Genomic DNA, 24,483 nt, shown 5'->3' with positions numbered 1-24,483 from the left:
GCCAGAAAGTATAGATCTGTAATTTTACTTCAATTAAAAAAAATGTCAAGTCTTCCAATACTTATCAGCTGCTGTATATAAAGCAGGAAGGGGTGTTCTTTTAAGTTTGAAGAACAGAAGAGGTTTTCTATAAGGATTTGCTACTGCTATGGGTAGTTTCTGTCACAAACAAAAGGTGTGAGCAGAGAGCACTGTGTCAGACTGGAAAGAATACCTCTTCCTGCAGGGCATACGGCAGCTGATAAGTACTTGAAGACTACAGATTTTTAATAGAAGTAAATTACAAAGCACTTGCACTTTCCGGCACTAGTTGAATTGAGAGTTTTTTTTAACTGAACCATAAACCTTCAATATCTATCAGATCAACAATCGTTTAGCCAATAGTTATTTCTACTGTTCGTCCCCCACCTTCCCAAGTATTTCTGTGGTGAGGAAAGAATTAAAGGGGTTATCCAGTGTTAGAAAAACATGGCCACTTTCTTCCAGAGATAGCACCACTATTGACTCCAATTTGGGTAGGGTTTTGCAACTTAGTTCCATTGAAGTAAATGGAGCTTAATTGCAAATCACACCTGAACTGGAGACAAGAGTGGTGCTGTCTCTGGAAGAAAAAAGCCATGTTTTTCTAACGCAAGATAACCCCTTTGAGCTGCAGCAAGAGTACTAAAGCTGAAACTTCAACCTTAAAAGTGTCACTGTCATTATAACGTTCAAAAATCGAAAACAGTAGATTTGATATTTTTTTTTTTTATTTTTTTTTTTAGTTATCATGGAAAACATGGCACTTCCCGTTTTCTAACTTTTTTTTTTTTTTTCTTCATAGAGTCAGAAAACAGGAAATCCTGTGTATCCCAAGCAACCTGAGCGCTCAAAGAGAGAAGGCAGTCATGTGATTGATGGACACATTGAGCCGTGACTCTCTGTACTCGCCGGAATTTCTGTGTTTAGTTTTTTTTTTTTTCCAACCAGCGCAAGTTAGAAAATCTGCCTTCAGGAGACTTGGATCTGGATTTCTGGTAGGTACAGCTTTGATAACAAATATACAGATATAAAAGGATACATACATACAGTGCATAGGAAATAATAAAACAATATAAAAAGTAGAAATGACAGTGTACTTCCTTGTGGTGACATAAAAGATCTGTTCCGATCACGTGACCCAGTTGGATTTTTTTTGTTTGGAAAAACAATAGTTTCACTGAAGTAGAGTCTCGGTGTAAAGGTGGAAATGATTAAGAAAGTCTAGAGACAACGTAGTGGAATGAGGAAGGAGAGGGAATCAGACTGAAGTAAATGTTTAGCTACGGGAAGATTAGCTGTGCAAAACGAAAGCTATGAGGATGCTGGGATTGGGAGAGTTCTATAGCAAATGCATTTATGAATGCCGGGATCGGGAGAGTTTTATAGCAAGGGAGAAAAAAGAAAAATAACACAATATAAAAAAATATTCGGTTGTACTCATAATGTATGCTTGTACAGCTCGCAATAATATACAGTGGTGCCTTGGATTACAAGCATAATTTGTTCTGTGCTTGTAATCCAAATCCTCTTGTAAACCAAAGCGAAACTTCCCATAGGAAATCATAGAAATGCAGAAAATTGGTTTCACACCCCAAAAATAATGATTTATTATTCTGAACAACATGTAAAACAAATGAAACAAAGATTCAATAACAGCAGAATGTGATATTATAAGTTACTGTACAGTAATGGAAAAGATGGGAAACACAAGGACTGACAGAGGCTGCAGGGAGCATGAAGGGATGAGCAAGGCATATGGGGGCACATGCAGCACTTTCTGTCCGGGGAGAGAGGGGTTACAGCTATGAAGAGATTACCCCCCCACACAGTCCTGTCCTCTGATGTAAGCCCCAGCCTGAAGTGGATTTGCTATGATTTGGAAGGTGAGGGAGACTTCCTGGGTTAGAGTACAGAGCTGTAGACCCGGCTATGCCCTTTCCCCACTCGCACTTCCACCCAGTACAGGGAGCTCTTAAACCAAGTCACAATTTTGAAAAACTGAGAGCTCTTAAACCAAAACGCTCTTAAACTAAGGTACCACTGTATTTAGAAGGATTGGCTTGCCATAAAGTCGGCACTACAATGTCTTGCTAGTGTATGAGCTGAATGTCTGTATGCCTTTTTTTTAACTTGAAAAAGGGGTCCCTGTACCCTGAATGCTGTTGTTGTATGAGACAATAAATGTACTTTTATTAGTACTTGGATCAGCTTCTGCATCACCGGCCAGCGCCTCCACGAGTTCCTCTACATCTACCACTTCACAACAGGATTTGACACCCAGTGGCTCTGGATCCTTGCAACGGTATAACCCACGGCTGCTCCGGCTTTACCTGCTTTCTCCACTGACACCATATGTATTTGTTGTGCTCTGAGTACAACATCAAAAGGTGAGCATATTTATAGTTATACTCTCACCATTCTCTCTGTTTTCACCCTATGGTGCCTTGCATATCTTCCACAGCGTCATACTTGCCTTGGATCTGCATCAACGGCCACCGCCTCCACGGTTCCCCTACATCCACCGCTTCACTACGGGGATTTGACACTTTGAACGTTATAACGACAGTGACACATTGAGTGCAAATAACGAAATTTCCATTTTCTGGTATCTCCATAAATACATTTATGCAAAAAGCAATTAATTTTTCCCCTGTTTTTTATCTGTAACAAAAGCTATTTCCATAACCTACTAGATACAATATTGCCCAGTTCAGCAAAGTTCACCAGTTTATTGATGTTATCATTATTATTTAATCTAAGTTACATTTTTATGAACAGTAACAGCTTATCTGTTAAACTAATGAAATTATTTTAATCTATACATCACTAAACCATAATTATTATGGATGAAGTCTTTAAGTGTGACTGTAATTATAACTTTCAACAGTAGATGTGAAATATAGCAAGTTTGCAATATAAATTGATTTTTTTAGTTTTTTGTTACCATGCTGTAAAACAAAGCTTAACTTACCAGAAATCCAGGTCCAGTCCAGAATGCAGATTTTTAGTTGTGTGCTGGTTGAAAAAAAGCAGATACAGGAATTCCGGCCAGTACAGAGAGTCATGGCTCAATATGTCTGTCAATCACATGACTGCCTTCTCTCTGTGAGCGCTCAGATGGCCTGGGATACACAGGACTTCCTGTTTTCTGACTCTATGAAGAAAAAAAAAAAAAAGTTAGAAAACAGGAAGTGCCTTGTTTTCCATGATAACTAAAACATGTAAAAAAAAAAAAAAAAAAAAAGAAATGAATGTAAATTGCAATCTTGCTTTATATCACATCTACTGTTGATTTAGATTTTGAAAAGTCTTACAGGTACATTTTAAGGAACAACGTCGAGAATGGAAAGTGCTTGGCTTTTCTACTTAGTGTTCACAAAGATTTATCATTTATGATAAACAAAAAACTTAATCAGGACCTATATTTGAAAAGTAATATGAATTCTGAATGAACAGAATGAGAAATACTTTTATTAACTACAAGGGTATGTGCACACTACAAAATCTGGGAGGATAACTGGCCTCTCGCCCCCGCATGCATCTTTGCCCTTGCCATAGACTCTAATCTATGCACAGGTGGATTCCACCATCCGCCCAAAGAATGAACCTGTTCGGCAGCAACTGTCTATTCCTGGGAACCAAACTCCCCCCTACCCACGCCCAGAAAGTGCAACAGCAACCTACAGGTGCAAGCGCTTACCGTATATACTAACCCTTGCATACACACGATATAAACTTGTTTTATAGATATTAAAAGATGAGGATCTTTGCAAACTATTTGGTCAAACAGAGTGTACAATGTTAAGGTGTCCTCAAAGACATGGTCCCTACTCTAGCATTCTCACACTAGCAATTGCCGCTCCTGGGCTAAATAAGGACCGCAGCACCTAAAGCAATGTACATTTGCTTTAAAGGGGTTATCCAGCATTAGAAAAATATGGCCACTTTCTTCCAGAGACAGCATAATTCTTGTCTTCAGTTCAGGTAAGTTTGCAATAAGCCTCCATTCACTTCAATAGAACTGAGTTGCAAAACCCCACCCAAACTGGAGACAAGAGTGGTGCTGTCTCTGGAAGAAAGTGGCCATGTTTTTCTAATGCTGGATATCCCCTTTAAGCCAACAGGCAATAGTGATTTCCAATGCACAGAAACTAAACTAATACAGTCTCTCCTCTAATCTTTTGTGATATCAAGGTAGTAAAAAATTGTCTGCCTGACATCTAGGGTATGGAACAGTTTTTCTTCATTAGACCTAGAATTATTGCAGAATGAAGATAGATTATGTCATGTAATCTATCATAGTCAGTCATTGCAATTGGGAGAAAAGTAGGATGTGCTTTTAGGGTCCTCAAGTGGTTTAAAGCGTCAATTCCCTGAAGAACCCAGTAAAGGTTTCAGGATAAAGTTAACCCGTACCTTCGCTGTTTTTTTTTTTTTTATACAGAAATGTAAATCTTTTCTGAATGTGGTACTGGAACAGGGTTCTGAGCACCCTTTCGCCCCTTTTCCATACAGCTATACTTTATGAGACCGAGCTTTCCGCTCATTCTCCACAACTCCTGTCTACATTGAGAGACCTGAGGTAATGTGGGTATATGGTACTAGGTCTCTGCTGATCCATCACATGTAGAAGAAATCAGCGAACAACACCACCTTAAAAAGATTCCACCTTTATTTTTCCATTAGACAGTACAACGTAGAGACATCAGAGAGGACCTCACTCCTTGCCCAAGCATGTTTCTCGCTTACAAGCGCTTTCTCAATCGCTCAATGCCTTGAGAAAGCTGCTTTTAAGCGAGAAACGTGCGTGGGCAAGGAGTGAGGTCCTCTCTGATGTCTCTACATTGTACTGTCTGATGGAAAAATAAAGGTGGAATCTTTTTAAGGTGATGTGCCATTCGCTGATTTCTTCTACATGTGATTTTCATGGACTACTATTTTGAACAGAGCACCACCAAACCAGAAGGTGAGAGAATCCTACACCTGATAAAAGTGGCGTAGTCTTGCGACCTGTAGTGCCGGTGCAATCTTTCTTTGTTGTGCAATTAGTTGGACTCCGATTTATGCTAGAGACAGTAGCTACAGACACACAGCGGAAATCTTCATCTCATAAAGGTATAACTGTATGTAATGCATTTGGGGAGGGGAGAACTATTTTTTTTTTTTAAATTGTCGTTAGAGGAATGGCTATTGTGCACAGTGCTGTACAATTGTTTCCCAAAAAACACAGGGGCACAATTGCAATATTAAGACTACTTTGTTTATGTTATCCCCATGGGCAGCAACATATCAAAATTTAATTTTGAGCGGAATACCACTTCTGCGCCATCAAGTCTACTGGAGATCTGCTGCAGATCCTGTACGTGTGAACACACCCTAAAGTTTGAAAGCTTAGATTAGATTTCTGTTCTGCTAACTGGGTGTCAAACATACACTTTAGCACTGTCACTTGTACTTTTTAGAGTATCGGGTAATAAGCCTTTGTCAAGACTTGTCTGTAAAAAATCTAATAGCTGGGGAATTTTTAATTTCACTAAAGTAAAATACATGTTGAATCATCCCCACTTCCTGGAGATTAACAATTCATTCCATAAATGTTGTTACTTTCTGTCTCCTTCCCCCAGTTCTCAGCCTGCTGCTTTCTGCTGAAGACACATAAAACTGCATCTGACCTGTTCTCTCAGTCTCCCCATCAGTTACTTGGAAAGGCATTAAAAAAAAGGAAAAATTGGGGAGCGATCTATTTTCTAGCAACAAACATTTAACGTTGATATCCTTGAAGTAAGTGGGTTACTCACGTCTCGGAGGGGAGATTGGTCAAATTCCCCCCCCCCCCCTCCCCGGCAGGAAATCTTGTAGCTGCAATACAGCCAGTCGATGTTGCACTTCTCAGTGAAGGACAGGATTTCTCCCCAGATCTTCTATGCACAGCCTATTGAGTCTTCTATCGTGCTTTACAGCTAGGACCGGAGCAAATTCCTCGATCACAGTCATTTGGTGATAATATTAAAACAACAAATTTATTCTTTGTCCAACGCGTATCGGAATATCCAATTCCTTCATCAGGGACATAGTAGCAAATAACTGACATACACTTTAAAAATCCCACTAGCTCCTTATTCCTCCTCCCCTTTACATTACTGCCGGGGCAAAATTTGCAATCTAATTCGTATAACATACATTTATAAATACACACATATACATAAATATCTCAACTCTATTAGACAACAAACACATATATATCAATAAAATTTATACCCTAAGTCCATTGGGTACCAAGTGTCTAATTTGAATATCTAAAAGCGCTCTCTTTTGCATAACCTATTAAATCTATGCAGCTGAAAATTTATCCTTTCTATTGGAAATACTTTTAATATACTATCATCTCCATTGTGAAAAATGACGGGAAACACAGTTTGGGGAATCTATGTTTAATATTGAATCTGTGTGTATTGACTCTCCGTCGTAGAGAGAGTGGTTCTTCCCACATACTGGAGGCCACACGGGCACTCCAGTACGTAAATAACAAAATCTGAACCACAATTTAGATGATCTTTTATAGTTATCTCCTCTTCTGAGCTTTCCCCTTTTACCACTTTAGTGCCTTCTGTAATATAAGGACATGTTTTACACATTCTTTTCCTACATTTATATATTCCTACTTTCTCCCCCATACTTTCTTTTTTTCTTTTTCCTGATTTTAATCTTGGGTATGATGGTGCTATCTGTTGTCCAATTGTTCGTGCTCTTCTAAAAATCATGCTGGGACCCTCACCGATCACCTCACTCAAGAACGGATCCCTCATTAAAATCGACCAATTTTTCTTTAAAATATTTTTTATGGCTGTATGATTGCTTGAGTATTTGGTGATGAAATTAACATTATTTTTCCTTTTCTCTTGTATTTCCTCTCTTCTTTTCTTCATCTCGTTTCCCTTTCATATACATTTTTCTGTTTAGGCCACTAGCTAGTGGACTAAACAGAAAAATGTATATGAAAGGGAAACGAGATGAAGAAAAGAGAGGAAATATAAGAGAAAAGGAAAAATAATAATTTCATCACCAAATACTCAAGCAATCATACAGCTGCTGCTGCGCCATCGCCTCCAGACTGAACGGCACCGGGACAGGTGAGATCACCCCCCCCCCCCAAGAACTAAAACTCCCACTATGTCCTGCTAACAGGTCATGATGGGAGTTGTTGTTCTGCAACCTGTGACCATCAAGGTCGCAGAAGTACCACTCCCATCATGCCCTGCTGACAGTCCATGGTGGGAGTTGTAGTTTTGCCAGCTTTGGCCATTCAGGTTGCAGAACTACAACCCTCATCATGCCCTATCGGCAGGTAATAATGGGACTTGTAGTTCTGCAACAGATTACAGGATGACACATGGCAAGAAAGGGAGACAGTGACACAGTACATGAGGGGGGGAAGGGGTGGCAATGTACACGAGGGGTGACTGTGGCAGGGTACACGAGGGGCGATGTGGGTACTTGTGAGGTATGTTGGCATACTAGACCATATTGAAATCCCTTTTTTTTTTCTCATCAGGAAATCCTAAAGGCTTTTCCAGATTGTTTCCCGACGGTAAAAACGGATTACTGTCAAGAAATCATGATACTTTCCTGATGACATTTGAGGCCTCCTGATCAGGATTTCCTGACAGTAAAAACTGACACGGACGTGTGAAGGGGGGCTTAGTAAGTGTACTCACTGTATATACTGACAGCAGCTCCCGGTGAACCTCATAGAGCTAATAGACTCCTCTCCTCCAGGCTGCACTGCCCTGTGGGGAGCGCCACCGACCTACTGTAGCTTCTGATCCCGCAATACCAAGGACCTGGATCAGAATTGCCGCTCAGCCACTCATTTTACAAATGTTAATCTATCCCTACAAAGACCTCAGTGTTTGTTTTAAGAGAGTTTTGGAGTTTTTGGTTTCATCATATAGTTCCACAGGCCACATTTTTTATTTGTTGATTTTTATCAGAAATGCTTCAGAATAGGACTGCACTGGAGTAGTAATTATCAGTCTATAATATAGGGCTGTGAAATTGGTAAGCCGCAGCTTCGACTCCTGAATCTTATCAGGGATCGACTCCGGACTCAGATTCCTTCATAAATGATCAGACACCAAGGGAGCTATTCTCACACTGATGTAAATTAGAACTGGCTCAGCAGCTTCTCCCTAATGTCCTACATGATCCTGGGACAACTTCTGAGCAAATAAGGCAAAGAAATAAAGCAGATTCTCCTCTCTGTGTGTAGTGGATGCAGCTAATCTTCAACCTCCATGTCAGAACTAGACTAGATGGAGCATGTGATCTTTTCCTGCTGACAATCTTTTATGTTTCTAACTAAATATTCACCATACACAAAGAAACACTGCTAACAATGCCAGATACCTGTAATATAGAGGTCAGCCATAGGCACAGATTTATCAGCTCTCTGTCAGCATCCGTGCTCCTGAATCATAGCGGGCCCAAAGGAACTACCAGCTCAGCCAGTCAGTGACTGCAGTCACTAATTGGCTGAGTGGGCATGTCTGCGTGGGGCTGTGACATCAAATGATCGGTGACATCAGATGAGCTGTGATGCTGCACTGCGGTTGCATGGGGACAGGTAAATAGGACTTCTTTATTATAGTCCCACTATCCCCTGTCCCCCCTTGTTTTTTTTATTTACTGTTGCTCAGAATACCCCTTTAATTTCTGCCCCCTCTCTGTCACAAACACACACCCTGCTGCAGCCATAGCGCGCGCACGCACGCGCACACACACACACACACACACACACACACACACACACACACACACCCCCTGCTGCAGCCATAGCACACTGTAGGAAAAAACAATCTTCTCCCAGAGAGAAAACCCCACATTGAGGACAGAGGTTACTGCTACACTTCTTATGTCTTCTCCTCCTCTATATTACACAGGATATCTTCATATTACACTGCTGCTCATACACAATCATCCAGCATCCAGGAAGAGAACAGCACAGATCTCCCCCCACACAATGGACTCTTCCAGCGCAGAAACAAACTGCAACAAATAGTGGCAGACAACTAAATGTATGTGAGGAAGGGTTTTTCTGGTTGTTACTAAAAAGGTCCATATTGATAGAACATAAAATATATTAATCAGGAATATTTATAAAATTCATAAGACAATTATAAAGTTTAGACATTTTTTTTAATGCTGGAAACTGAATCGGCACATTCTTTCTGACTCCTGCCAAAACTAGCTCAGATTGACTCCACAGCCCTGGTATAAATAGTACACCTTCTCAAAACAAATATAATAGGTCCTAAACTTATAGATTTTCATTCCAAAACATTTCCCTTCTGTTAGATACATACTGGTAAAAACTCAAAAGTCCTTTAAAAAAAAGCCAACAGACTCTACGCAAATCTTTTTTTCTAGGGCGTATGCTTCTACTAATTTTTTATTCAGATTATCTATTTAGGGACCTCATTCTAAAAAAGCTTGCCGGTGCTGAACCCCCCCCCCACCCCTCTTCCAAAACGAGAAGGACCGGGCTAAAGGCTGACCTTGAGGAGCATAGGAGACCTTGGGCCTATAGGAGATACCGTCGTCATTGTTCAAAAATCTTTCAACATGTCAAAAGACAAGTATCAGCGATGGTTGCCTTTTAACTACACCAAGCGATTACAGGCTATAATGGCTCGGTGTAATAGGGCCTTAAAGTGACACTGTCACCCCCTTTTTGTGTTATGACTGCTCTACACAAGCGTAAAGGGTAATTTTAGCAGTTTTCATACCTCATTTTATATCATACGTCATGATGTTTAGTCCAGTAAAAAGTGATCTTTTATCATCTTGGATTGGGATACCTGGGCGGGGCTTCACGGCTGAAGCACCACTTAGCCACGCCCCTTCTGTTGTGTCATCGCTGGATAGACCCCACCCCTTCAGCAGCCATTGGAAGGGCCAGCCTAAAGGTCTAGGCCCCACCCCCACTAGATTGGCCCACACCAATGGCCGCTGAGGGGCGTGGCCTATGTGGTGATGATGTCACGGAAGGGGCGTGACTAAATGACACTAGGGGCGTGGCTTAGTAGTGCTTCTGCCGTGAAGCCCCGCCCAGGTATCCCAATCCCAGATGATAAAAGATCACTTTTTACTGGACCAAACATTATGACGTATGATATAAAATGAGGCGTGAAAACTGCTAAATTTACCCTTTACACTTGTATAGAGCAGTCTTAATGCAAAAAAGGGGGTCACTTTAAAGGGAACCATTCACCCCATGGCCCCCGGCAGAAACTGACATACAGTGACATAAAGGTCAATATACTTACCACATCGCTCCCGGTCCCGTCCCGGATTCCGTTGTTGACACGGAGAAATCGCCGATTCTTCTTCTTGCGCCCATTATGGTAATGAGCGCCGCCGGGTCCGAAGTCCAGCCTTCTCCCCGCCTCCGACACTTGATTGACGCCGGGTCCTCTTCCTCCTCGTCTTCGTTCTTCTCGCCGGATCCTGCGCAGGCGCCGTGACAGTCGTTTTCGGCGCATGCGCAGTTCACAATTGAAGCCGCTCCGCAGCTTCACTGTTTACTGTACGTGCGCCGATTGTCTCGAACACGTATCCTGTTTACCGCGCAGGCGAGGTGACAAGACCATCGCAACGGCGCCTGCTTGGGAATTCGTCAGAAGACTGAAGAGTCAATCAAGTTCCAGGAGGCGTGGATGGGCGGCGACAAGAAGAGGACCTCATGAATAAGTTGGACTCGTTTCCTATGGACGTTGGACTCATCTCAGCTCATTACCATAATGGGCGGGAGAAGAAGAATCAGCGATTTCTCCGTGTCAACAACAGGATCCGGGACGGGACCGGGAGCGATGTGGTAAGTATATTGACCTTTATGTCAGTTTCTGCCGGGGGCCACGGGGTGAATGGTTCCCTTTAACTTGCGATCATTGCAGACAATGTCCAATAGCTGCATAGTTTTTCTACAATATCGAGACTTAGCTTGGCCCCCACGTCTCAGAAGGCTTTCTTATGAGACATTGCATCACAAAAAGAGTGCTAGCAAGCAGTTTTAGCCGTCATCTATTCACCTGACAAAGGCTCCCTCATAGTTATGCTCAGCCAATCGCAGCTGAGCAGCTGATGACAGGCCGGCATGAGGGCCGGCTAGAGCGGTCAGGCCAGGCTCCTGAAGAGAACGTCACTGTCCCAAGATGGCGGCCAGGGTCGACAGTAATTCGGTGAGTATAATCAGGGGCGGTCTTGGCATTTCTGGGGCCCCAAGTGAAGTCATGTCCGGGGCCCCCCCTCGACATGCGCTCCCCCCCCCTCCAGTAGTCCTCTTATAACCCTCCTACCACCATACAGAGATTACATATTGCCTCAAAACTGCTCTGAACAAAAACAGGAAGATATTACCAATTATGCCATTACATAATACTGCCACACCATAACCCTTATCACTACAGACCCTATAACAGAGTGCGGTCCAGCGACTTACAGGAGGCGTCTTCTCTGATCAACATCTTTTACTTCTTTTTCTTTCTCTCTCCATCCAGCGTGGGCCACCTTGAAGTCTTCTCCCAGCTGTAAATCTTCTCCAATAGGCTCCAACACATTCAGTAGTTACACCCCTCTGTGCCCCTATATAGTAGTTACACCCCTCTGTGCCCCCATATAGTAGTTACACCGCTCAGTGCCCCACAGATGTAAGGTGTCCCTGTGCCCCCACTTAATAATTAGGCATCTTCTGTGGCCCAGTATAGTAGTAAGGTATATAGGCACCTCTGTGCAGTCCCAATGTAATATAGACCACTGTTTGCTGCCCTCAGTAGTATATACTCCTTGTGCGCTGCTGCCAGTAGTATATACCGCTTGTGTGCTGCCCCAAATATTATATACTCCTTGTGTGCTGCCCCCAGTAGTATATAGACCCCCTGTGTGCTCCCCCAGTTATATATAGACCCCCCGTGTTCTCCACAGTATACTATATAGACCCCCTGTGCGCTGCCCCCAATTGTATATACCCCTGTGTGCTCCCCCACTTGTATATAGCCCCCCGTGTGCTCCCCCCGTTTATACAGACCCTGTGTGCTTCCCCTCATTTATATAGACCCCCTTTGCTGTCCCATAAGTATATAGACCCCCTGTGCGCTTCCCCCACCCCGTTTATAGACACCCTGTATGCTCCCCCAGTTATATAGACCCCTGTGTGCTGTCCGAGTTATATATAGCCCCCCGTGTGCTCCCCCCATTTATACAGACCCCCTGTGTGCTTCCCCCCATTTATATAGACCTCCTGTGTTGTCCCATAAGTATACAGACCCCCTGTGTGCTTCCCCCCATTTATATAGACCCTCTGTGTTGTCCCATAAGTATATAGACCCCTGTGTGCTTCCCCCCTTTTATATAGACCCCCTTTGCTGTCCCATAAGTATATAGACCCCCTGTGCGCTTCCCCCCACCCAGTTTATATAGACCCCCTGTGCTCTCCCATAAGTATACAGACCCCCTGTCCGTTTCCCCCCTGTTTATATATACCCCCACTGTGTGCTCCCCCTCCCATATAGTGTATAACACAAAAAAACAAACACACATACTCACCTGGGTCCGGGTGTCTCCTCTTCTCTTCACTCTTGTGGCCGCAGGAAGTGTTTTCCCTGCGGTCACAAGAGGCCACTCTCCCGTTGTCATGGCAGCGGCGCTCCAGTGACGCCTCGAGCGCCGGTACCGGGGACACAGAGCGGCCTCTTGTGACGGCAGGGAAAACAGTTCCTGCGGCCACAAGAGTGACAGACAGGGAGGGAGCCAATGGCTCTCACCCTGTCAGTGCCGCTGCTGCCTCTAACTATGTGCGCTCTTTATGAGCGCACATAGTTACAGTTAAGATCGCAGCAGCGGGACAGCGGTCTTGGGCACCAGAGCGGGGCCCCCCTGGATGTCGGGGGCCCCACGCAAATGCGTTGGATGCTTGGTGCCCAAGACTGCTACTGAGTATAATGCACCACAATTTCGGGGTGTTGGTTAACATGGGGAAGGGGGCCATTCACTTAAATAACACACATTACAAAGTTGTATAACTTTGTAATGTGTGTTATTTAGTGAGTAAATGCGTAGCACCGCTCTACCCCTTTAAGGGAATGGGTGGGTTACAGTAACAAGACAGATTATTAAGCTTTGGGAAATATAGTTTAGAAAAAAGACATTTTGGGGCGGTCAGATCACAATGTACAAATACGTGAATGGACAGTACAGTGATCTTTGTAGTGATCTTTTTACTCTTAGACCTGTAAGCATGACAAGGTGGCATCCGCTACGTCTAAAGGAAAGAAGGTTTCACCATCAGCACAAATGCAGATTCTTTACTGTAAGAGCAGTGAGACTATGGAACTCTCTGCCCCATGATGTAATGAAGGAATCCGCGGCACAACCAAAATCATGAAAAAATGCATGAATTTGTTTACTTTTATGGACTAAATACACTTTTGGATTTTTTCACGATTTTGGTTGTGCCGCGGATTCCTTCATTATTTACGAGGAGATGTGGATTCGGTCTCCAGCTGCTGGCACCCACTACACTGTTTAAACAGAGTGCACTCCATTGTGGAGGTTTGCCACATGATGTAGTGATGGCTGACTCTTTACAGGGAAAGAAGCATCTAATTGCTGACATGTCCCAATAGGGCACAAGGCGCTGAGGATGGAAATGTTTCTTACCCTTATTCTTGGTGCCATTTTTTGAGATATTAGCAGTTTATTTAATATGCTAATGAAACATTTCAGTGCACTGGGGGTGGGGCTACCACCCTCAGTGCACCGGTCTGCCCACCTCATCTGCCAGGAAAACATAGATACACCCATAGACTTTATCTATGTTTTCCGGGGCTCCATCCAACTTCTGCAGCCATGGGCTATTAAATGCTGAGCGTTCAGGTTAGGGTAAAGTTGCTGAACCCAAACAACAATAATATTCCTGAGAGCTGTAACAATAACCCCGCAGTCACAAAATATTCAAGCGGGAATGGCTGTGTAGTCCCTGCCTTATATACACTGGCGGAACTACCGCCGTAGCAGCCGTAGCGGCTGCTACGGGGCCCCGCCGCATCAGGGGCCCGTGACGCGGGCCCCTGGAGCATACATATCCTGCAGCACCCGGCGGCTGAGCATGCCTCCCGGGTGCTGTAGCCGGGGGCCGGTCCCGTGCTCCTCCCGACCCGGAGACTCCTTTCCCCAACCATAGGGAAAAGGAGTCACTGGGCCAGGAGGAGCACAGGACCGGTCCACAGCGCTCCTGTCACCCCCTGTCTGATACGCGGCTGCCGTCTGATGCCGCGTCCTAGCCCCGGCAGCGCGCGTATCATAGAGTTCTGTGTGGGCTTGTGCTGCGGTTCAACTTCCGGCACAGAGACGTGTGCCGGAAGTCGCAGCCACAGGCCCACACAGAACTCTATGATACGCGCGCTGCCGGGGCTAGTACGCGGCATCAGACGGCAGCCGCGCATCAGACAGGGGGTGACAGGAAAAAGGCTCGACGGGGGAGCGTGTTGTTAGGTGAGTTTTTTTCTTTTTTTTAAACTTACTTTCCTCGGAAGGGGGCATCTATAAGGAAGGGGGGGGGAAGAGAGGGGGGCATCTATAAGGAAGGGGGGGGGGGGAAGAGAGGGGGGCATCTATAAGGAAGGGGGGGGGGAAGAGAGGGGGGCATCTATAAGGAAGGGGGGGGGGGGGAGAAGGGGGCATCTATAAGGAAGGGTGGGGGAAGAGAGGGGGGCATCTATAAGGAAGGGGGGGAGAAGGGGGCATCTATAAGGAAGGGGGGGGAGAAGGGGGCATCTATAAGGAAGGGGGGGGAGAAGGGGGCATCTATAAGGAAGGGGGGGAGAGAAGGGGGCATCTATAAGGAAGGGGGGGGGAAGAGAGGGGGGCATCTATAAGGAAGGGGGGGGGAAGAGAGGGGGGCATCTATAAGGAAGGGGGGGGAGAAGGGGGCATCTATAAGGAAGGGGGGGAGAAGAGAGGGGGGCATCTATATGGAAGGGGGGAAGAGAGGGGGGCATCTATAAGGAAGGGGGGGAAGAGAAGGGGGCATCTATATGGAAGGGGGGGAAGAGAGGGGGGCATCTATATGGAAGGGGGGGAAGAGAAGGGGGCATCTATAAGGAAGGGGGGGGAAGAGAGGGGGGCATCTATAAGGAAGGGGGGGAGAAGAGAGGGGGGCATCTATATGGAAGGGGGGAAGAGAGGGGGGCATCTATATGGAAGGGGGGGAAGAGAGGGGGGCATCTATATGGAAGGGGGGGAAGAGAGGGGGGCATCTATATGGAAGGGGGGGAAGAGAAGGGGGCATCTATAAGGAAGGGGGGGAAGAGAGGGGGGCATCTATAAGGAAGGGGGGAGAAGAGAGGGGGGCATCTATAAGGAAGGGGGGGAGAAGAGAGGGGGGCATCTATATGGAAGGGGGGGAAGAGAGGGGGGCATCTATATGGAAGGGGGGGAAGAGAGGGGGGCATCTATAAGGAAGGGGGGGGGAAGAGGGGGGCATCTATAAGGAAGGGGGGGAGAAGAGAGGGGGGCATCTATATGGAAGGGGGGGAAGAGAAGGGGGCATCTATAAGGAAGGGGGGGAAGAGAAGGGGGCATCTATAAGGAAGGGGGAGGGAAGAGAGGGGGGCATCTATAAGGAATGGGGGAGAAGAGAAGGGGGCATCTATAAGGAAGGGGGGGAGGGGGACATCTATAAGGAAGGGGGGGAGGGGGACATCTATAAGGAAGGGGGGGAGAGGGGGGCATCTATAAGGGAGGGGGGGAGAGAGGGACCATCTATAAGGAAGGGGGGGAGGGGGGACATCTATAAGGGGGGGGGACATCTATAAGGGGGGGGAGAGAGAGGGCCATCTATAAGGGGGGGACACCATAGGGGGAGAGCAGGCCATCTATAAGGGGAGAACATAGGGGGAGAGGGGGACAACATAGGGGGAGAGGGGGATATAAACGTACAACATTGGGGGAGAGGGGAACATCTATAAGGGGACAATAAAGGGGGAAAGTGGGCCATCTATAGGGGGGGCAACATAGGGGACCATCTATAAGGGGACAACATGGGGGGGCATCTATAAGGGGGACAGCGGGGGGGGGGGCAACATAAGGAAGCTATCTATAAGGAGGGGCGACAGAGAGGAGGGCCATATACTAAAATGGGATCACATAGAGTCAGCCTACCCACTAAATGTGGGTGTAAAGGGGCCAATACAGATGTGCAGTTGGTAGAGATGAGGATGGTGACAGAGTGTGGAGCCTAATATGTCTGTCTGGCAGATTCTGTGGATTCGTGGCCCGGAAAGGTTCTCATAACGGCCCAGGGCAGATGGAAAAGAAAATGAAAAGGGAAGAACTCCGATCAGAGAAGACGTCTCCTGTAAGTCACCTGATGTAACTGTACTGTAATTTATATGGTGTACAGAACCTGTGTAGAGCTGAGTGTGTTGATGGCGTAGTGGTCGATCGAGAGGGGGGGGGGCCCCAATCAAAAGTTTGCTATGGGGCCCAGCCATTTCTAGTTACGCCCCTGCTTATATATATATATATATATATATATATATATATATATATACACACACACACATGCTGTATATCTGCATTTACTCACAATACACTACCCGGTCAGACTTGTAGTCCTGGGATGGCTGTGAAGGGATCCCAGAGGCAGGAAAATAGCTGAGCGGAGGGGGCATGATACACAGGACAGGCAGCATTAGGATATGGCTTCCAGGTGATATGGCCTGCTCCTCTACTATGTATACACGCCCCTGGTGTGTGTCCCGGTATATACCTGTATATTACATTTGTGTACACCACCGTGGTATGTATGTGTATAGAGGACCCCAGCGTGCAGTTGTGTATGCAGGCACCTGGTGAGCAGGGACTCCTCCTCCTCCAGCACACAGCCGGCAGCAGCGGCCGCAACAAGTGCAACACCACAGTTCCCTCAGCAAACTTGTGGGGAGAAGCCGCGCTGGCCCCCGCACTGGGCGTGACCCCGAGCCAAGGCCACGCCCCATTCCTTGTGGAAACAGTCTCTACTGTAACTCAACGTGTCCGGAAAGGTGTGTGCACCGGGAGAGCGCAGGCATCTGAAAGCGAAAGGGGAAGTAAGTGACCGGGCGCCCGGAGGATGTTGGATCCGTCCTCCAGTGAGGAAGAGTCGGACGAGTTGCTGGAAGAGGACAGGAGAGATGTGCTGGTGGTCACCGCTCCTCACCGGACCGCTCCTCCCCGAGACCCCAGGGACGTCGCGGTCCGCTCCACCCTGGCCAGACCCGCCAGCCCCAGCCCGTCCACCGGCAGCGAGGGCAGAGAGGAGCAGGAGCGGGCGCAGCGGGAGGAGAAGGAGCGCAGGAGCCGCTTACAGCTCTACGTCTTCGTCATGAGGTGCATCGCCTACCCGTTCAATGCCAAGCAGCCCACCGACATGACCCGGAGGCAGCAGAAGGTAAAGCCCCGGCCCGTGCCAGCTTAGGTGCAGCCACCTGTTGGGGAGGGGGGTCATGGCTGCAGCTGCAGTGCACTGCATACTACTTCACTCTGAATTCCATCATGGTGGGCATATATATATATATATATATATATATATACAGGGGCGTTGCTAGGGTCCTAAAACATCTGGGGCACGGGCCCCCGCAACTGCCCCCCCCCCCATCCCGGCTACATTACTCACCAACGTGCAGAACACTACCCCACTTGACCCATCCCCACACACACACTATCCCAGTTGACCCATCCGCACCCACACTACACACACTACCTGACCCATCTTCTCCCCCCACATTACACCTCCTCCATTCTCCTCAGTCCTCTCCCCCCACATTACACCTCCTCAGTCCTCTCCCCCCACATTACACCTCCTCAGTCCTCTCCCCCCACATTACACCTCCTCAGTCCTCTCCCCCCACAATACACCTCCTCAGTCCTCTCCCCCCACATTACACCTCCTCAGTCCTCTTCCTCCACATTACACCTCCTCATATTGTCGGACTGGGGTACCTGGGGCCCACCAGAGGAAATGATCATTGGGGCCCACCAATGAACAACCAGCAAGACACCAGGAATCTTACCTGCCTCACTGATTAATTGTGATGTCTTGCGCACCTCTGCTCTCCGCTAAAATAATTGACATGTCCTTAAGCGGAGGCACGTGAGACATGACATTGAGTCAGTGAGGTAGGCGAGATTCCCAGCGGAGTCTGCGGCGTGGGCTCCACAAGGAATTTCCACCTGTTTTGATCAGTGTTAATGTACCCCAACTCAGCTTTTCAAGGATTATGAATACATAAACTAACATTATGTTTTGCTTGCAGGTACTATGGGACACTAAAGAGTAGTACAAGTACTCATACTATCTATCTTCTATCTATCTATCTATCTCCTATCTATCTATTTATCTATCTATCTATCTATCTATCTCCTATCTATCTATCTATCTCCTATCTATCTATCTATCTATCTCCTATCTATCTATCTATCTCCTATCTATCTATCTCCTATCTATCTATCTCCTATCTGACTATCTATCTATCTATCTCCTATCTATCTCTATCTATCTATCTCCTATCTATCTATCTATCTATCTATCTATCTATCTATCTATCTATCTCCTATCTATGATGATAGATGGAAGATAGATAGATAAATAGATAGATAGGAGATAGATAGAGAGATAGATAGATAGAGAGATAGATAGATAGGAGATAGATAGATAGGAGATAGATAGATAGGAGATAGATAGATAGATAGGAGATAGATAGATAGGAGATAGATAGATAGGAGATAGATAGATAGATAGGAGATAGATAGATAGATAGGAGATAGATAGATAGGAGATAGATAGATAGATAGGAGATAGATAGATAGATAGGAGATAGATAGATAGATAGATAGATAGATAGATAGATAGGGGCACAGGTAGACATGGAGAGAGGGAGACAGAAGACCCTGGAGGCTGCACAGGGAGATTGAAGAGGAGGAGGGAGGAGGCACACAAGCCGTGCAGAGGTCACCACACTGCAGGGAAGCACGGCCAGATAACCCTACAGCTGCCTCACACACACAGACTACACAGCACAGAGTTTAGCAGGCTGTATGGGCAGCTGGAGGGTTATCTTATCTCCTTCTCCTCCTGCAGGCCTGACAGTGACAGGAGGAGAAAGCGCTCCCCCCTCCTCTCACTCACACAACGCGACTCTTCAGTGTACTGCTCCCTTCCCCAGTCGGCACTCGCAGGGTTAAAGCTCCTCTCCCAGGCCCAAGTCATGAGGAGCCATGCAGCAGACAGGTAAAGATCAGGGACTCGGATCTGGGCTGGGGGAGGGGCCTCAATCCTGCAAGTGCCGACTTACTGTTCAGGGGAAAGGACTGAACCATCGGGTCCTGCGAGGGGGCATACACTGCCTGTGCCGCTGTGACAATGTCTGCAGCAGGGGGCCCGGGACTGTCACATTCAGTGTGCCTGTGTGAGTCTGCAGGTGCTGGACTGGGGGCCCACCAGAGGATCCTCCGGTGGCCCAGTCCGACACTGCCTCAGTCCTCTCCCTCCCTCCCTCTTGGTAGCCGGCATTACCTCTCTTCTTGTTCTTCATCTCTTCTCCCGTCTGTCATATCGTTTCCCCGCCATCAGCACTCTCTGATCAGGCTCCTCTCCCGGCCCTAGGCAACAACAGAGCGACACTTCCGCTTCTGTTTGCCCCATCCAATCAGGAACAAGCAATGCTTGGCCCGCGCGGGTTGCTAAGAATTAGAACATCAGTGTAAACAGTGTGCGGGGCAGGAGTGTGGCGCCGGCATCCAGTGAACAAGTGACGGGTGACGTCACTATAACAGCGTCTGGGAGGTACATGGAGCGGGCAATACATGGTGAGGCCAGGCCAGGGATCACAGCGGCTGCTGTCATTTTGGTGCAGGCAGTAGGGAGGTGGCGGGAGCAGAAAAACTTTCGGGGCTAGGCTGAAATCATTCGGGGCTTCAGCCCCGAATGATTGTGCCTAGCGACGCCACTGTATATATATATATATATATATATGTCACTAGGGTATTCTGTCACCTGTCAGCATCTCTCCAGTGATGCCAGGTAGAAATAACTGGCCTCATGATATGTAGACAGCTCATGGCAAGTTATTCAGAGCTGTGCCATATGTGTCCCTGGTATGGATGGGCTCTCATGTTATGTAGGAGTACCCCTTTAAGGGATAGTCTGTGGTCATCTTATCCTTTATGATGGCAGAAAGCTGCCCCTAGACAAGAAGTTGTGCTCTGACCAGTGTGCTGCTGCTGCTGCTTGTGGCTCCCAGTGGAGGAGATCTGCAAGGATGGGAAAGCTTGTGGTGTGGATATCAGCTGTGTGGATTACTGGGGCTGGTTCTGTGCTGGCAGCTGGGGAAATGCTATGGCTGCTAGAAGAGTCAGCACCAAGGAAGGTCTGGGGGCAGATGCCACACATGGAGGGAGCTTTGTGCCTGGGTACAGAACAGAAAAATTAAACATCATTTCCCAATGTAAAATAAGACCGGAAAAGCTAGTTGCTGGCTGACCTGTCCTGTTGCGGTGTGATCTTATGTCACTTTATGTACGAATGTCTATTTGTTTTTCCTGGTTTGTGTTAAACCTCTCTGCAATGTGACAGTCTGGCCTGGCATGTTACTGGGAGGATCTCTCCTTCACCTGAGCAGTCACAATGTGACCACTCTTCCTATAGAGAAGCTGACTTTACTATCATCATCATTTAATTATTTCCAGGTTAAAGGAGCAAAAAAAACAACAGCATCTGGAACTGAAATACCATAGGTGGGACCACTGATAAAAGGCGGTCTCCCAGAATGGACATTTTTCTATTATCCACAAACACTGGGTTTTTTACTGGTGAAACCCTCACTGACTATTCAAATCGATTGCACTTAAGTGGGTTGTCCATCAAAAAACTTTCTTTCAAATCAACTAGTGTCAGAAAATTATATAGATTTGTAATTTACTTCTATTAAAAAAAATCTCAAGTCTTCCCTTACTTATTAGCTACTGCATGTCATGCAGGAAATGTTTTATTTTCAGTCTGACACAGTGCTCTCTGCTGACATCTGCCAAGACAGGTCTCGGTTTTCTGTTAGCAGAGAGTACTGTGTCAGCCTGAAAATAAAACAACATTTCCTGCAGGACGTACAGCAGATAATAAGTATGTAAATACACTAGATTTTTTTAATGGTGTTACAGGTAGAGAATACAGCGTGCAGTGTTACAGGTAGAGAATACAGCGTGCTGTGGTGTTACAGGTAGAGAATACAGTGTGCTGTGGTGTTACAGGTAGAGAATACAGTGTGCTGTGGTGTTACAGGTAGAGAATACAGTGTGCTGTGTGCTGTTACAGGTAGTAACAGTGCGCTGTGTGGTGTTACAGGTAGAGAATACAGCGTACTGTGTGGTGTTACAGGTCGAGAATACAGCGTGCTGTGTGGTGTTACAGGTAGAGAATACAGCGTGCTGTGTGGTGTTACAGGTAGAGAATACAGTGTGCTGTGTGGTGTTACAGGTAGAGAATACAGTGTGCTGTGTGGCGTTACAGGTAGAGAATACAGCGTGCTGTGTGGTGTTACAGGTAGAGAATACAGTGTGCTGTGTGGTGTTACAGGTAGAGAATACAGTGTGCTGTGTGGTGTTACAGGTAGAGAATACAGTGCTGTGTGGTGTTACAGGTAGAGAATACAGCGTACTGTGTGGTGTTACAGGTCGAGAATACAGCGTGCTGTGTGCTGTTACAGGTAGTAACTATGTGCTGTGCGGTGTTACAGGTAGAGAATACAGTGCTGTGTGGTGTTACAGGTAGAGAATACAGTGTGCTGTGTGGTGTTACAGGTAGAGAATACAGCGTGCTGTGTGGTGTTACAGGTAGAGAATACAGCGTGCTGTGTGGTGTTACAGGTAGAGAATACAGCGTACTGTGTGGTGTTACAGGTCGAGAATACAGCGTGCTGTGTGCTGTTACAGGTAGTAACTATGTGCTGTGCGGTGTTACAGGTAGAGAATACAGTGCTGTGTGGTGTTACAGGTAGAGAATACAGTGTGCTGTGTGGTGTTACAGGTAGAGAATACAGTGTGCTGTGTGGTGTTACAGGTAGAGAATACAGTGTGCTGTGTGGTGTTACAGGTAGAGAATACAGCCTGCTGTGTGGTGTTACAGGTAGAGAATACAGCGTGCTGTGTGGTGTTACAGGTAGAGAATACAGTGTGCTGTGTGGTGTTACAGGTAGAGAATACAGTGTGGTGTTACAGGTAGAGAATACAGTGTGCTGTGTGGTGTTACAGGTAGAGAATACAGTGTGCTGTGTGGTGTTACAGGTAGAGAATACAGTGTGCTGTGTGCTGTTACAGGTAGAGAATACAGCGTGCTGTGTGGTGTTACAGGGAGAGATTACAGCGTGCTGTGTGGTGTTACAGGTAGAGAATACAGCGTGCTGTGTGGTGTTACAGGTAGAGAATACAGCGTGCTGTGTGGTGTTACAGGTAGAGAATACAGTGTGCTGTGTGGTGTTACAGGTAGAGAATACAGCGTGCTGTGTGGTGTTACAGGTAGAGAATACAGCGTGCTGTGTGGTGTTACAGGTAGAGAATACAGTGTGCTGTGTGGTGTTACAGGTAGTAACTGTGTGCTGTGTGGTGTTACAGGTAGAGAATACAGTGTGCTGTGTGCTGTTACAGGTAGAGAATACAGCGTGCTGTGTGGTGTTACAGGTAGAGAATACAGCGTGCTGTGTGGTGTTACAGGTAGAGAATACAGTGTGCTGTGTGGTGTTACAGGTAGACAATACAGGGTGCTGTGTGGTGTTACAGGGAGAGATTACAGCGTGCTGTGTGGTGTTACAGGTAGAGAATACAGTGTGCTGTGTGGTGTTACAGGTAGTAACTGTGTGCTGTGTGGTGTTACAGGTAGAGAATACAGTGTGCTGTGTGCTGTTACAGGTAGAGAATACAGCGTGCTGTGTGGTGTTACAGGTAGAGAATACAGCGTGCTGTGTGGTGTTACAGGTAGAGAATACAGTGTGCTGTGTGGTGTTACAGGTAGAGAATACAGTGTGCTGTGTGGTGTTACAGGTAGAGAATACAGGGTGCTGTGTGGTGTTACAGGTAGAGAATACAGTGTGCTGTGTGGTGTTACAGGTAGAGAATACAGGGTGCTGTGTGGTGTTACAGGTAGAGAATACAGCGTGCTGTGTTACAGGTAGAGAATACAGCGTGCTGTGTTACAGGTAGAGAATACAGCGTGCTGTGTTACAGGTAGAGAATACAGCGTGCTGTGTTACAGGTAGAGAATACAGCGTGCTGTGTTACAGGTAGAGAATACAGCGTGCTGTGTTACAGGTAGAGAATACAGCGTGCTGTGTTACAGGTAGAGAATACAGCGTGCTGTGTGGTGTTACAGGTAGAGAATACAGTGTGCTGTGTGGTGTTACAGGTAGAGAATACAGTGTGCTGTGTTACAGTTATAGAATACAGCTTGCTGTGTGGTGTTACAGGTAGAGAATACAGCATGCTGTGTGGTGTTACAGGTAGAGAATACAGCGCTCTGTGTGGTGTTACAGGTAGAGAATACAGCGTGGTGTTACAGGTAGAGAATACAGCGTGCTGTGTGGTGTTATTGGTAGAGAATACAGCCTGCTGTGTGGTGTTACAGGTAGAGAATATAGCGTGCTGTGTGGTGTTATAGGTAGAGAATACAGTGTGCTGTGTGGTGTTACAGGTAGAGAATACAGTGCTGTGTAGTGTTACAGGTAGAGAATACAGTGTGCTGTGTGGTGTTACAGGTAGAGAATACAGCCTGCTGTGTGGTGTTACAGGTAGAGAATATAGTGTGCTGTGTGGGTGGGACCACAATGAAATGATAAAGTACTGCAAATAATTCAGTAACACAATGAAACTGCAATGTGCGAACACAGCGTTGATGTTCTGCAACAGCTTTGGGCGGGGAATGGGCAGGGCGGTGGACTGGGATGAACAGCTGAGGGAAAGCATTGCATTCTGGAATCAGTACTGGATTCTGGGAACTGCTTAATTAGGATGTACAGAAGCACAATACAGAACAAAACCCCCAATAACAAATGGATTTTTGGTAGTTTCAAAACTGGGATAGATAGGTAAGTAATGCTATATGCTTCTGCAGAAGTTTCATTTTTTTTAAATCTTAACCTGGAGTTCCCCTTTAAGAGTGATTGGAGTAGAGCAACAGTCCAGCATGCAGGGTGCCCTCCTTTTCAGAGTCTATGTAACTGGCAGATACAGCTGAGATTAGCACCACAACAGCTGTAAGAAGGAGCCAGGGAGACTGGGGACCCCCACTATACTTATTAGTGAGGATGTCCTTTCTAGTTAGTTTTTGCACATCACTGCCTATTTATTTTATAAAAAATATTGAAATAATTAAAATTTTGAACT

The 24,483-nt window shown here is 46.2% G+C and overlaps 1 protein-coding gene and 1 long non-coding RNA gene across 3 annotated transcripts in view; both read left to right on the top strand.

Annotated features, from left to right (window-relative positions):
• The first annotated feature begins 911 nt into the window (after nt 1-911).
• On the top strand, nt 912-5,791 carry LOC138775910 (uncharacterized). The gene is made up of 3 exons (XR_011360685.1): nt 912-1,016; nt 2,218-2,408; nt 5,646-5,791. It is a non-coding gene; the product is annotated as an uncharacterized lncRNA (long non-coding RNA).
• An 11,301-nt stretch (nt 5,792-17,092) lies between these two features.
• CADPS2 (calcium dependent secretion activator 2) overlaps nt 17,093-24,483 on the top strand; it is a 424,688-nt gene continuing 417,297 nt past the window's right edge. For both annotated transcript variants that reach the window (XM_069976609.1, XM_069976601.1), the window contains exon 1: nt 17,093-17,506. In XM_069976609.1, coding sequence (XP_069832710.1) covers nt 17,189-17,506 — 318 coding nt within the window. In that variant the 5' untranslated portion in view covers nt 17,093-17,188. The remainder of the gene's footprint in view (nt 17,507-24,483) is intronic.

Source organism: Dendropsophus ebraccatus, chromosome 1 (assembly GCF_027789765.1).
Source record: "Dendropsophus ebraccatus isolate aDenEbr1 chromosome 1, aDenEbr1.pat, whole genome shotgun sequence".
Lineage (NCBI taxonomy): Eukaryota > Metazoa > Chordata > Amphibia > Anura > Hylidae > Dendropsophus > Dendropsophus ebraccatus.
The sequence above is the reverse complement of the archived record's forward strand: the minus strand, read 5'-3'. Positions and strand labels throughout refer to the sequence as shown.